General features: G+C 41.9%; 1 protein-coding gene across 1 annotated transcript in view; it reads right to left on the minus strand.

The window, feature by feature from the left end:
• LOC115271372 (histone-lysine N-methyltransferase PRDM16-like) overlaps nucleotides 1–14,362 on the minus strand; it is a 237,451-nt gene that overhangs the window by 83,952 nt on the left and 139,137 nt on the right. Inside the window, exon 2 of the mRNA XM_029913563.1 lies at nucleotides 2,942–3,291. Coding sequence (XP_029769423.1) covers nucleotides 2,942–3,291 — 350 coding nt within the window. The remainder of the gene's footprint in view (nucleotides 1–2,941; nucleotides 3,292–14,362) is intronic.

Consider the following 14,362-nt stretch of genomic DNA (forward strand, 5'->3'; position numbering starts at 1 on the left):
CAAACTGAAAGGAGAAGGAGCACAAAAAACAGGCGACTGGTATTTGAACTCACAAGGAAACCAAGGTCAAAACAGATAGTGTCAGAGTGGGTCTAAGACTGTTTGAGGACGTTAGATTGAGGACAAATATTGCTAGCTTTCTTGCATGAAAAGTAGCTGGCAGGTCAGGGAACAAAGGAATGCCACAGAAATGTGAGGAGCACCATAGAGAGAGAAAGTTCTCTCACGTACACCGCAAAAATAAATAGTATCACAGAGTCAACATATATGGCAGATAATAGAAATGGCTTGTGCCAGGCCTTGCATTCAGTAAGTAATGGAGATATGGAATGTTACTTAAAAATATGAAAGTAAACAGAGACTTCTATCAGAAGAATACAGCAGACAAGAACAAAGTTACCTCAAGGTTACAGGAGGAAAAGAAAGCACACTGCTCCAGTGTTCAAACTCCCTCCAATTTCCAGGACTTGTGAGCTGAAGAGATGGCACCATATTTAACCCCTGATTGTCCGAAGTAGGACAAACATGCTCAAAGACCAATTCTATGTGTGTCAGGTTCCGAAAAACAAGAAGATTTACTTCCATTCACAGTCACGCCCATTTCTTAGCCTGAGAACCATTTACTTGTCATGTTCCTTGGGGAATATTTTCTTTTGTTCCACAAGGTGTTGCCATGTTGCTCAGAAGAATATTTAATCTGTGTGAACAGTATTTCATGTGATCCCAAAGCTTCCCTGTACCACATCCTCCCTGAAATGGCCAAATATTTCCAATGCTTTAATGGGGGGAGGGGAGGAGGAAGTCTTTTCCAAAAGCATATTTTGAACGCGATATCGACCAAACATTCTATACACTACAAACTTCACAACAGAAGGAGCTAACTCCAGGATGAACCTATGAGGCACCTCCATTACACATCCAGGAAAGTTTAGCTGTGAGTCTACTTTTCTTTTTCTTTCTTTCCTTTTCTTTAAACAAGAGAGACGGAGAGACAGATAGGGAACCCTGACTCAGTCATCCATTCATCATTCAACCAAGCCCTGTTTCTAGCACTTCAAGAACTTCCTACCATAGAGGGAAGGCAATTACTAGTTGAGCTTTGTTTTTGTGTGTCTTTTTTGCTTTTTTTTCTGCACTTTTCTGGGCATTTAAAAAAAGTAGGCAAAGACATCAGCTACAGGCGGGACACATTTATCTGGGCTTTGTGGAATCTGATTGTAAAATCTAAAGAATCAATGAATATTGAGGAATGTAAATATAACCAGAGCTGAGCACAAACGTATTTTAAATGAAACGTGACCATTTTTCAGATTATGAAAAGTCTTTGATGTTTATGAGTTTGAACAAAAATGTATGGCCTATTGGTACCTTTGCCAATCATTCTTGGGGTTGTTTTTAATTGCTATTTATGATTGGGCACTTGATGTCATATGGCATTTCCATTTTTTGTCTCAAGCAAAATCCATTCAGTTACAAGACAAATTTCATTTCCTACAGAAACAGTTCTGAACTGTATGTATTATTCATTTTGTTTGTGAACATTCATACAAATAGAATTCCATGTTTGAAAACATTTGTGAAAAAAATCAACAATGGTTTCACAGACATTGTGAACTAAAGTATGGTATTTAGTCTGCAAACATTGTGAAAAATTGTCATGTCTATTCACCCAGCTCTGCAGATGACAGAGTAAGATGTGTCCTCATTGTTATAAAGTACATTGTTTTAGATATGAGGATCGTTGTTAGGATGAGGATAAGCATAGATAGATAGATAGATTTCTTTTTCAAGAAATATCTTACTCAGTGGTTCTGACTGTAGATGTGAGCTTATTAAAACCAGCACAGTTTTTCTAAGATTTTGGAATTGCATGTGAACAAAACTAAAGTAACTACATCATGTATTTGCCTTGAATATCAGCCAGGATGGGAAGGAGAAATACCAGAAGAAAGGCAGTTCTTGTACTATCCAGTTCTTGTACTAACCTGACCAAAACCAAAAAGTACTGGAAACCTTGCTAGAAAGTGTTTTCCCTAAGGTTCTCTAAACCATTGAGGTTAATAGAATTTCAGGTGTTTTAACATTGCTGAGCATCATGGAACTGAAAATGTAGTCTTGTTTTCCAAACAGTCAAGGCTCTGGATTAAAAAAAAGCACAACCTTCCTACAGAATTTTAACAACAACATGTTAAATAACATTTCTCCAAAACTGCTAATTTATGCTTAAGCTAATGTAAAATTCTGAAATAATTCTCTCCAGTGTAAGACTGAGCAATGCTGGTGAGGGATATTCTCAGATAGGAAAGGTGGAGAGGTTGGAGAAGGTTCTAGGGATAAACTCAACAGTCGAGCAGAGAGGCAGACACGTGTTTTAACGATAATACTGTTTTCCTTTTTCTAAAAAAGTTCCTTGTTCAGTTCTGGGGAAAGCGACCCTTTTTCTGTGTTTCTTTACCATTGTCAGATGGCAAAGGGCTCCAGAACACTTGCTTCAAGGATGTTAATGGATACAAGTTATTTTTCTACAACCAACTAAAGGACTGGTATGACAAATATGGACTGGCCATCTAAGGTGACATACTTAAGTACTTTGCCATCTGTAAAATATGATGTGATTAATCTTATTTGTTCTGTTGTGACAGCAAGTTTAGAAAATTGCAAGAATGTGTGTTTTAAGAAATGATACGTCACTAAAGCTAGCCTTCCGATAACGGTGCTAGAGCAAAATTTGTGGCCTAGAGGCTATCCAGCAGGATTTCTGTTACTTTTTAAAGTAGTGCATATAAACTGTGGTACAAAATAAGCCAGGGAAATATGACATTAGCAAAGTACCGCCTTTCTATATACTCTTGTCCCCAGGCCAGTCGGGACTCAATATAGCTTCATAAGTATTTTGTATACAAGACAAATGAGCGTGATCAATCATAGTCAGCATGCTTACCTCCCATCCAAAGTTTGTTTCCTTTAATGTGGTCCTTGGTATTGTCATGTAAGGTCCAAATCTTTCCCCAACTTCAATCTTCTTTTTGGCCCAAATCCCCAGCCCTGCCCCTGGAATCGAGGATTCTCTGAGTTCAAAGTCTGGCGGGATTGGAATGTCATCAGGAATGTAGACGGGAGCTTCGTAAGGTGAGCCTTCCTTGGGGGTGAAGTCCTCACTGGTAGGAAAAGGTGATGGAGGTCCGACGGGGATAGGGGACATAATACTGTCCTCTGTTTCCTCCTCTGCACTCTCACCAGCCAGGAGATCAGGGTCTGTCTCATACATACTATTTACAATCTCACTGTCACCTAAAGGGGAAACAATAGAACAACACATTCTAAAATCCTGAAGTCAACAGTTAGTTAACCCCTTCCCTGGGCAAGGAACATCAATGTGCAGTGGACATTCTAGAGGGTGGGAATGGTGCTACAGGAAAGATGATCCTGAGCTACAGAATTCAGATTTACAGCTTTCCCCATTGAGTTTGGGGTTTTTCCAGAGTTCCCCAGTAATTTGAAGGTGTGTCGATCCAGTGTTTTGGTGCAGATATGTCTACAATAATGCACAGCTAATGACAGTGACATTAAGGAGCTACCTTTGCTTGGTTAAACATTCAAGTCCAGCTGATGAACAACTATTACATTAGACAGCCCTGTGAGCATCTTACGGCATGCTGCAGGGCTTCACACTTCAACAGGTTGGAAAGTTGAGATTTTACTGAAAAAGCAAGGGTGGCCTTAGGCGAGGGAGGAAAAAGGAATATAAGTAGTGGCTAAGTGGGATGCAAAATGGCATTTATTGAAGAATGGAATGGAGGCCAGCAACCATGACTATCATGTGGCACAGGCTCAGGATGGCCATGCCAGATGATCTGCAATGATAGAATGAGGACGGAGGAAAATGGAGAAGGTGGCCAGAGCTCTCCGTTATTGTTCAATGTTTTAACTGACTCCATGTATTTTACATCAAATGCCAAAAGCCACATTAAAGCCAAGTTATGGATGAAAGTTGCATGCACAAAGATCCGATAATTCTAGTGAGTTGTCACTTTCCTTAGGGGTCACAGGATAAAGCACACGTGTGTACTGGAGAATGTAGGTACTCAATTTTAGCTTATTTACAGTACGACAGGCAGTACTTATGGAACAGAGACACTAATAAAGGAAACCAATGCTGATGAATCTTGGTTCCATTTTCTGAGCAGCTCTGAAGAGGAGTCATTCAGACATGATTCAGAGGCAGGGCCGGCTCCAGCATTTCTGCCGCCCCAAGCCAAAAAAAAAAAAAAAAGCCGCGATCGCGATCAGCGGCGGCAATTGGGGGGGGGGAAAAAAGCCGCGATCGGCGGCGGCAGTTCAGTGGCAGGTCTTTCGCTCCTAGAGGGACCGAGGGACCTGCCGCCCCTGAATTGCCGCAGGTGCCGCCCCTCTCCCTTGGCCGCCCCAAGCACCTGCTTGTTAAGCTAGTGCCTGGAGCCGGCCCTGTTCAGAGGAACATTGGCCTCAGCCCTATGCTCATCTCTGCAACACTGAACATCTGCCAGGGCATGTTGATCATGTCCATTTCAATGACCAGGAGCACTCCTGCTTGCACATCCCATAACTGGAGCATAGTTAACTAATCTCAAGGCTGGGATCACCAGTAACAGCCGGCCCCAGTACACGTACAGCAGATTAGTGCCTAAGGAGCTCTGTTCTGTGGCATGAGCTGTGACCCTAAGAAAGCCTACGGCACCTGTGGCTCAGGTTTGGCCAGAGCTGCCAGACTAGTTTTAGGTTTGGTTTATTTGGTTCAATGGGTTATTCAATTAAAGCTGTGGCCAATTTGACCTTCCAACGATGTCTCTGTCTTTATTTGCGGTTTGGCACTCAGCAATGTATGTTCCTTCTCAAGCATAATTATAGCATCCCTAGCTTATAACATTGCATTAAGAGTAATGTATCATATATGCTTAAACAGTGGACATTTTAAGTTACTCTCTCAACCACACTACATATATTGTTTCATAAAACTTCATAGGACAGGGATGTGGTTTAATGCAGTGCTACAATGCTGAAACTGAAAGCTATGGAAAAGTTGTATAATATCGGTTCCAGAAAAATATTCCATGCAGCATTTCACGATCTGGTTAGGAACAGATCAATTCAAGAACTATTTACAACCATTTTTCCTAAAGAAACCAAAACCTTTAAAAGTCATGTGGCTAAAACACTTATTTAATTTAGCAGCATTCAGAACAGTAATTATTAGGCTTTAAATGGCCAGTGGTTTCTTCTTTTTCTTTTTTAATTGATTTGTGTGATCTTTTCACAAAAGCAACAGCAGAACTGCAGCTGTTTCTCTTGTACCCAAAGTTTTTAAGTTGTTTAGGTTTTAGAAACACCCACATAAAACATTGAAGTGGGATGTATACAGAATAAAGGTAAAATTGTAAGTAGGAGCAATTAACATTATTAGTCAGAATTGGTAACCACATCCAGTTACAAACAATGTGCCCAATCCCGGGAAAGCTTAGCACCCCCAACTTGAAATGATTGCAGTTGGAGTGGAGGCTGCTTAGCCTTACAGGATTGGATCACAAATCAGGTTTGAAAAAGGAAGGTTTGTTGTTGTTTTTGCAGTAAATATCCTTAATGCTGCAAGGCTGTTGAAGATCCATTCTTCCAGAATAATTAGGAAATAAGTGCTATTATTTTAGAAGTACAAATTATTACACTTGAGATAATTGCAAGGAAACACCATTATTAAAGCTATCACCACATATATCAATTTTCTGTTTGATTTTTGCTTCTAAAAGCTAAATAAACCGAAAGAAGTTTTAGTAACTAGAAACCTGTTTTGTAACGTTTGGAGGGTAGTTGAATAAGAAAATGCAGTGGAACCTAAAACGTGGATACAGTGAAAATTCTGCAGTGAAAGAGAAGATAATCTGAGATTATTATTTTTTTTGCACTGCTATACTCAGAGTGTAATTTTGCTTATTGTGACCCTTCTTAGAGTATTTAGTTATTGCTTATGTTACAGAGGCACCTAGGGTTTGTACAACAGTTAGCACACAGATAGAAATAGTACCTGCCTCAAAGAGCAATCCAAATATATGAGACAGACAAATGGTGGGAGAAAGAAATTATGTTTATCCCCATTTTGCAGTTAGGGAACTGAGTCGCAGAGAGATTAAGTGACTTGTCCAAGTTCACCCAGGAGGGCTGTTACAGAGCTGGGAACTGAATCCAGATCTCCTATGTCTCCTAGCATCTTAACCATTCTTCCCCGCTCTTAAAGAAGCGGAATGTGGGGGGGGGGGGGTGAGGGAAGATAATACTATAGGTGGTTTTCACTGTAGTTCCTTTCCAAACAGGGCTCTAGCAGAACCTCTGCACTCCACAAGCACCTTCTTTAAGCATGAGTAGAGGAGGTGTATTTTTCAGTAAACAGACAAATCCAGAGCAGGGTAATTTGTAAAAGTACCACGGCAGTTTGCAATCCAAACACAGGCCTACAATCACTGCTAACCAGCCTCAATTACAGCTGAAGTGTTTCCAGTCACTCTCTTCTAGGTTGCTGGAAGGCCTTGCCAAGAACATGAGATTTTTAATGACTTTGGAAATATGCTACACAATAGTAAGTTATTTACTTGTAAGAAAACCTGAAATTCTTTATTTTGGTGTTGCAGTGGTTTCAGGGGATAGGTTCACAACTGTGCTGATCATTCCAAAACATTCTTCAGGGAGGCCTAAAAAAATAAAGAAAGTGTGTGTGTGTCGGGGGGGGAGGGGGGCAGGAAGAGAAAAAAAAATATCTAGACTACAGGCATCATTTCACCTTAGCCACCGCAGTGTCTGAATTCTGCCTTGCGGATGTGTCTCTCACTTCCAGAGAGCATTCATGTGCGGTGTTGCCGGGGATCTTTTTTCAGTCTAGCACCCCCTGTAGCAATTCTGGTAAACACCCGTGCGCTGCCTCTTGCTCTGGCGGAAAGGTAGAGGAACCCAGGCCTGCCTTCTCCTCTGGGTTTCATCCCAGGGACCCTGTTTTAGGTGGCTAAGGACTGTTTCGTCAATCCCTCTGCCACTTCCCTGAGCTGCTCCTACCATCATTCCCAGCCTTCCAGACTAGAGCACTCAGCAGGCCAGCCGTCTTCTGTCAGTGTCTGCCTTCCCTGTGAGGGAGGAGGCAGCTTTTATACTGGCCCCTTTCTCCCAGTTCATCCCCCAACTGGCTGGAGGAAGAGAGGAGCCTTGCCCCACCCCCTCTGCCAGGCTCCTGATCCCAGGCCTTTAAAGAAACAGTGCCTTTTTCCTCCCAACCACTACTTAGTCCTGGGACCACATCTTCTGTGTCCCTGTCCCTCCTTAGGTCCTTGTATAACTTTCCTGGGTCTTTAAAAATCCTTAAAGAGACATACCAGGCAGTGGAGTGGGCTGACCACTAGACATTACTTCTCTTACAAACAGGCTACCCACTATCTGCCTATAAAACATTGTCAAATGGGCTGATTTCTCTAGCCAAGCTCATCCATTTTGGTACACACACATCTCACTTAGCACACAGACAACTGGAGAGATTTTTCTCAAGCTTCCGAAAGAAAGAAACCCAAACCTCCTTCACCAATGAGTTGAGATTTGGCATAAAATAAATTCCGGCCCCTTTTCCCCCTGAAAGTTATTACCGTAGGAAATGAAAACAGGAGCTATCATGGATCTCCATAGTTTCTGCTAGAGTGTTGGCTACTACACATGCTATAATACATTACTTGAATCCAGTGTAATAAATCGGTATTCACATGCCTCCTGCTATATTGCAGCCAAACTGACATTATTGAAGTAAATGATTATTGGGAAATAAATATGGGATGTATGTTTGGCAAGAAGACAACAGTTTTAAGAGAAACTTGGGGAAAATGTTAATTAATATTCCCAAATATCAGAGCTAATAAGATAGTTATTAGATATTGAGTAAAACAGTAATGGTTCTCCTTAAACTATATATACTGAGGGTTAGTAGCAGCTATGGCATAATAAGTCTATTCCACGGTTGTTAATTCTAAATGAATAGAAATAAATGTATCCCGCTAAGTTAGCATGTTGGCTCAGGAATATACAGCTCCTGCCATTGTAATTGGAACAGAATGTAGCCTTGTTACTCCATTGTGATCCCAGGGAGTATGGTGGAAGGGGTATCTACAGTGGTACCTGACTTTTCTAGAGCTAGATTCAAGATGCTGCCTGGTTTCAAAGGAAAGGCGAACCCTAGCCATTCAAATGATAGTTAGTCAAAGTGACCCGGGAACAGCAATTATTATTGCAGTAGGGAAATCTTAAAGCAGAACTGTGCTATTGGCTCTTAAAGAAGACAGGGCAGACTCTCGTGACTGCAGAACTGAATTTAAAGGCACGGAGTGGAGCACAGAACAGTGGAGGATGGTGGCAATGGAAAGTGGGTCAGTGAAAATGACCTGAGAAGAAGCAGGCTCTGGCGATGCACAGCGCTACATAAACAACCAGGTAGTCGGCCCAGTTTTCTAATTTGGAAGCATATATTAGGTCTCCAAATTCCACCTCTGGCACTCAAATTGGTCCTTAGATGCCCACATTTATTTATTTGTAAATTATATTTACAAAGTGTGCCCATCGGAATTTAAAAAATTGCCAACAATTAATGATGCATAAATAAAATGGTGTAAGTGTATAAACCACAATCACTCCCTCAGACAAAAGTCTGAGTCCCTGAAGCCTTTTACAAAGCCTTGGCACCTGGATTCTGCTCTCTCACTGCAGGAGTCAATGGAGCGACACTCTATTAAGACTAAGGGCACGTCTACACTGGAGAATTTACAGTGGTGCATCTGCACCGATGCAACTGCAGCACTGTAAGCTCTCTAATGTAGCCACACCAAGCTGACAGGAGAGCACTCTCCCATCAGCTTAACTACTCCAGCCCCCGCAAGCAGCAGTAGCTATGTTGGCATAATGCTGTCCACACTGGTGTTTGTGTCGGTGTAACTTATGTCGCTCTGGGGGGTGATTTAGGCTAGATCTACACTATGGGGGGGGTCGACCTAAGATACGCAACTTCAGCTACGTGAATAGCGTAGCTGAAGTTGCGTATTTTAGGTCGACTTACCTGGCTGTGAGGACGGCGGCGAGTCGACCGCTGCCGCTCTGCTATCGACTCCGCTTCCGCCTCTTGCCGTGGTGGATTTCCAGAGTCGACGGCAGAGCGATCAGGGATCGATTTTATCGCGTCTTCAGTAGACGCGATAAGTCGATCCCCGATAGATCGATTGCTACCCGCCGATCCGGCGGGTAGTGAAGACGTGCCCTTAGTCACACCCGGAGTGACCTAAGTATGCCGACATACGTTGTAGTGTAGGCGTAGCATCATGATCCTGATGTTCCCATTACGCCTCTGGCGTTTAGGGCAGCGACGAAGCTCCTCCAGTCCTGTCTCCGTGTAAATGATTGAGAACCAGGCCTTTTGACTCAGTGGGACTACTGAGAGAATTCCAGAGTCTAGGGCCTCATCTCCCAGACGTTCAAATCTAGTCTCATACCAAGAGCATCTCCACTGATCTTGACTGTCACGGAAGCACATGGGAAGAGAGTACGCCAAATGTCAGTGTGAATGCCAGATAGGCTTGAAAATGGAGCCATGTCATCTGATTCTAAACAGGGTATAAAAGCAAACCATGCCAATTCTGGGGAGCTGCAAATGAGCAAAGAAAAGGAAACCGAGGGAAAATGGGGGATTCTCAGGCTGCTAATGTTTGGGGATTTTCCATGAAGAGTCAATTGCTGAGCCATGACCCTCAGATGTAGGGGAAATGGAGCTTTCTTCATCCAAAAGGAAGGGGGGGAGGGAAACATACACAGATGAAGGGAAAAAGAAAAACACATTTGTCATACAATACAAGGAGCTGAAGTATTTTGGGAACAGATTTACCATCTCTCAATTAAATATGAGGCAGCATGACTGTGCTTTCGTTGCACAGTAGTTTCCACTATGATAACAACTCCAACAACTGCCTCATTGTGGACCATGGAGAAATGAGAGGGACTCCCACAGTGAATATTAATGACTGACCTCTGATGTAATCATGGGGAAAAATAGCACCCAACAAAAATTACAGTTTTCACTTCAGCATGGAAGGCATTTCTTGCTGCCAAATAGGAACTATCAGGGGAGAATAGCTATCACAGCAGGGCTCTGCTTAAGGAGTACATACTACATCTCTTTTATAGCCTCAGAATAGGCCTTCTGTATTAAAGAAATATCTCCTCTTCTCTTTTTGAGACCTCAAAGATTTTTCTGAGTTTATTTCTTTTTTCTCCCCAAAGAAACTGTGTGGCCCACTTCACTAAAGGGAGAAGTCTTTGCTTCTTCACTTGCTGGCTTTTTCTGTCCCAGATTTCGGAAAGCACAGCAAACCCTCTGCTATAGCTTACAAATGTTTCCTCTAGTAAAAAGTGCAGCTCTGCTTACGCAAACATGTCCCCAGAAACAAGCTTTCATAAGCATTATACGCCATAATCCCCAAAATACTTGTGGTTGCTGTAAATGTTTTCTCTTCTGGTATTAGCAAGTCAAATTATTTTCTACTCTATGATTAGCCTCTTTTGCACTTAAGAAACAGGAATTCCAACAGAGTTGAAAGCATAGTGGGGCTTAGCAGAGCTCAACCTGTGAGATACTTGAAATGGCGCAGGTAGACAATAGAGATTACTCTCTAGTACAGACCATTTAGTATTGTTGCTATTTGGACATACCAGTCCAGATTTAATTTAAAAAGTAATCCCAAGTGACCCCACTCTTGATCTGACATTGTATAGTTTTTGAAGGTCAATGAAGTGTGGTTAGCTTCTCCTCCTTTCTTTTCAGTTTCCATATACTGCCATACTTTCTAGAACTGGAAGTGGAGATACCAAGTTACCATGAAATGGAATATTCTCATGGTAATTCTCACCCAGCCGATACCTGGTGGGTAGTTCTAGAAACCTCCTGGGATCTGCGTGATGTCAGAAAGTCTTCAGACGGGCATCTGAATTTAGGGATGTTTATCACAACTGAACCTTTGGACCATTAATTCATTGGCAGTGTTTTGAAAAGAGCAGGGATGGTCATGGAGACAAGGCAGGGCCATTTCTCTACCCCCCCCCCCCCCCCCACACACAGTCCAGCAGAACAGCCTGGCTGCACAGGGGGAGAGACACCCGAAGAATGGGTAGCGTGAACATGCGTAGGAGCTCCAGAAGACATTCTGCCTCTGGTTCTCCCCCCAGGGCAGTGCAGTTCCACACAAACCCTTACTATTGGCTGTATCTACATGGTTCACTATAGCACTTGGCATACACCCGTTTAACTCAACAAGAGTATTGGTGAAAGACTGTAAGGTTTGGCTGTATGACTGATCCCAAGTCTCCTGAAAGACCAAAGCACCGAAAGAGCATGAGAATTCTCATGCACTATGTTCCAGCTTGAATATAAGTAGCAAAGTTTTATAAAATGTGTAGGGGACTGTAATGCAGTCATTGTCCCGCTCCCCTCTGAAGTATAATCATCACTCTCAGCCACAGGAGTTAAATAGATTTATTGCAAAGCGTCTAATTTTGTAAAATGGTTGAATGTTGCCCCTTACATTCAACAGACTATAGATGGCTTTAGACCTGTAAATGTGTTTGAGGTTGATCTTTTGTGTCACGCTGTTGGGTTTAAGAGCTTCTTTGGGACTTTAGCTGGGGATGACCCACGGAGACCCTGCTGAGAGCGAGTACCTCTGAGAAGGGTGTTTAGAGGCACTCTCGAAAGCCATGCATTTTGTCAACCTGAGCTAGCTGGGAAGTGGCATGGCCTGCTGTGGAAGGGAGACTGACCATGGTAATTAGCTAGATGTCACTACAGTATACTTGTGTGATGCTGTACTTCTGGAGTACGACGTTTGCTTGCAGCTCCTGGAATAAAGTAGCCCATTAGCTGAATGCTGGCGTTCTCTAATCTAAAGAGGGACGGCGTTCCTCCCTTGTCCAATAGCTTTTCAAAGCGGATACAAGCAGGTAGGACATTAAGAGTACCCCTCTGGGTGCAAATTATCTCAGGATATCTATGTAATACTGTCAAGTCTAGCAGGGATATTTTGCTATAATGTCTGAACAGAAATAAGAGGGCACTGTGCGAGATCTGCAATGAGTGACTTCCGCCCAAGAAGCTTACCCAAGCGATTACAAGCTCAGCAGTGTGAAGGCGTCTTTATATCCCAGTTGTTGCCTACAGACAAAGAGGATTGTGGTTTCAGTTTAGGCTACGTACATATGCAGGATGCATATGGGGCAAGTCCAGCCACTAGAGGGCGGAGTCCAATATTTGGTTAAACCTCTCTGGCTTCTTCCCATCACATAACATATGTTTGCTGGAGGAGGTGCCATCAATATAGTATGCTAGTAAATCTGCATTAAACCTACTGCATATTTCACTATCAAGCCTATTGGCTGTTCCCCTCAATGTTGTTCTAAATTTAATTTGGCTGGCAACAAAAAAACAAAACAAAACAAAACCCAGAAGACAACCCAGGGCTTCAAGAGGATTCTCTGGTGGATTTGGTTTGCATCAATACAGCATTCATAAAAAAGTTCTGATATTTTCATTTTCTTAACTAAAGAGAAAGTTTAGGAAAGTTTAAGAGCACTCTTCACTTCTACTGAGTTTCATCACAGATTTGCTGGCTTTTATCCGCAGCATGTGGGATGTTGCCATTCACTAATGACAGCCACGCTGTCCTACATACTCCCTCCTCTACTGGCAAGTATTTCAATGCTCTGGAATGTCTGATCATGTGAAAAGCGCTATAGAAATACAACTTGACCTTATTGTTATTGTCATGAAACTAAAATTAGTCCTTCAAAGCTCACTAGCAAACTTACTCAGTAAAAGACCATCTTGAAAGGTTGTTTCCACAGATAATCAGATATGGGGATAGGCTTAAAATCTGTGTGACACCAATGATGTTTCTGCAACAATTAAAGTGATGCTTTATTATTGGTGATAAGCCTCATGAATAATCTATTTGGCAGCTGTAATATATATATATAAATCTAGCAAAGGAAATGTGCATTATTTCCCATCTAGAAAGTAGCAGAACATTAATGATTGCACAAAAACAATGAGGTAAATTATTTTTTACAACATAGGATTCCATTAGCAATACACCTAGTTATGTGAAATGATTAAACAACTTTTATATCCACAGACACTTGGAGGAACATTGCAGATTCCTTAGCCTTTAAGACATACAGAATCCACCCACACTGAACTCAACTCAGGCTGCCAGTGTCTGAACTGATTTGATCAGCAAGTAAGTGTGCTCTTCTTTCAATTGCACTGACCTCGTAAGACATAATATTGGGCCCAATCCTACATTCCTTCTGTACTTAAAAGTCCCATTGAATGCAGTGGGAGTTTTGAGAGCAGAGAGAATGCAGGATTGAGCCCATAACACTTTTGTCATACTCCATTGCATTATTCTGTTGGCTGACACACGGTGACTTTCCAAGCTAAAATTTGGCAGACAGCTTAAGAACTGGATGTTCACAGAAAATGGGTCATTTTTACTTGCACATAAAATAGCAACAGGCTCAAATCCACAGTGCTGCCAGGACTTCAAGAGGATTCTCTAGTGGATTTGGTTTGCATAAATACAGCATACATATAAAACGCTCTGATATTTTCATTTTCTTAACTAAGGAGAAAATTTCAGGCTCCCAATGAATTCAGACATTTCTTGGAGGCTAATGTGCAATCTCAGCTCAAGGAAAAGAACTTGTGTCAAAGAGTTGAAAATCTAAATATCAATATATTAACTATACCCCTAGATCTGAGTGAAATTGTAAAGAGGGTCAGAGAAATGGCTTATTTCTTTAATTGAGATATAGCCTGAAGGGGATTGGTTGATTAATTGTGGAGGATTTTTTTCATTTTATTGTTCATCCTTTATAACGGATACATCTTTACAAGTTTGAGAACAGATATAGCCAATGACTATCATGGTATTGTCTCCAACTGCTTCTTATCTGGCTACTGTCTACTATAATTTAAAAGACATAGTCAAGCAAACACCGAAGGCATAAAATATCCATTAGCTTAAGGCTTCCCTGAGACCTATTTCTTCCGCGCTGACTCCAGAGGAGAAGCGGCAGCATCAAACATGTGTTTCAGCCGACAAGGGAACGTGTCCATTCCCCTTATGGTGGCAGAACATGGCAAAGCTCCTGCAGTGTTTTTGCTTTAGCCTCAACTTTTCTCTTTAAAAATCTGTACTGGAAATTATTTTGGATTCTTGCTATATTAGTAAAAAAACTATGAAAAATTTCACGCCTCCAGGAAAACACA

The sequence above is a fragment of the Terrapene carolina genome, unplaced genomic scaffold (genome assembly GCF_002925995.2).
Source record: "Terrapene carolina triunguis isolate 2854851 unplaced genomic scaffold, T_m_triunguis-2.0 Scaffold714, whole genome shotgun sequence".
NCBI classification, from domain to species: Eukaryota; Metazoa; Chordata; order Testudines; family Emydidae; genus Terrapene; species Terrapene triunguis.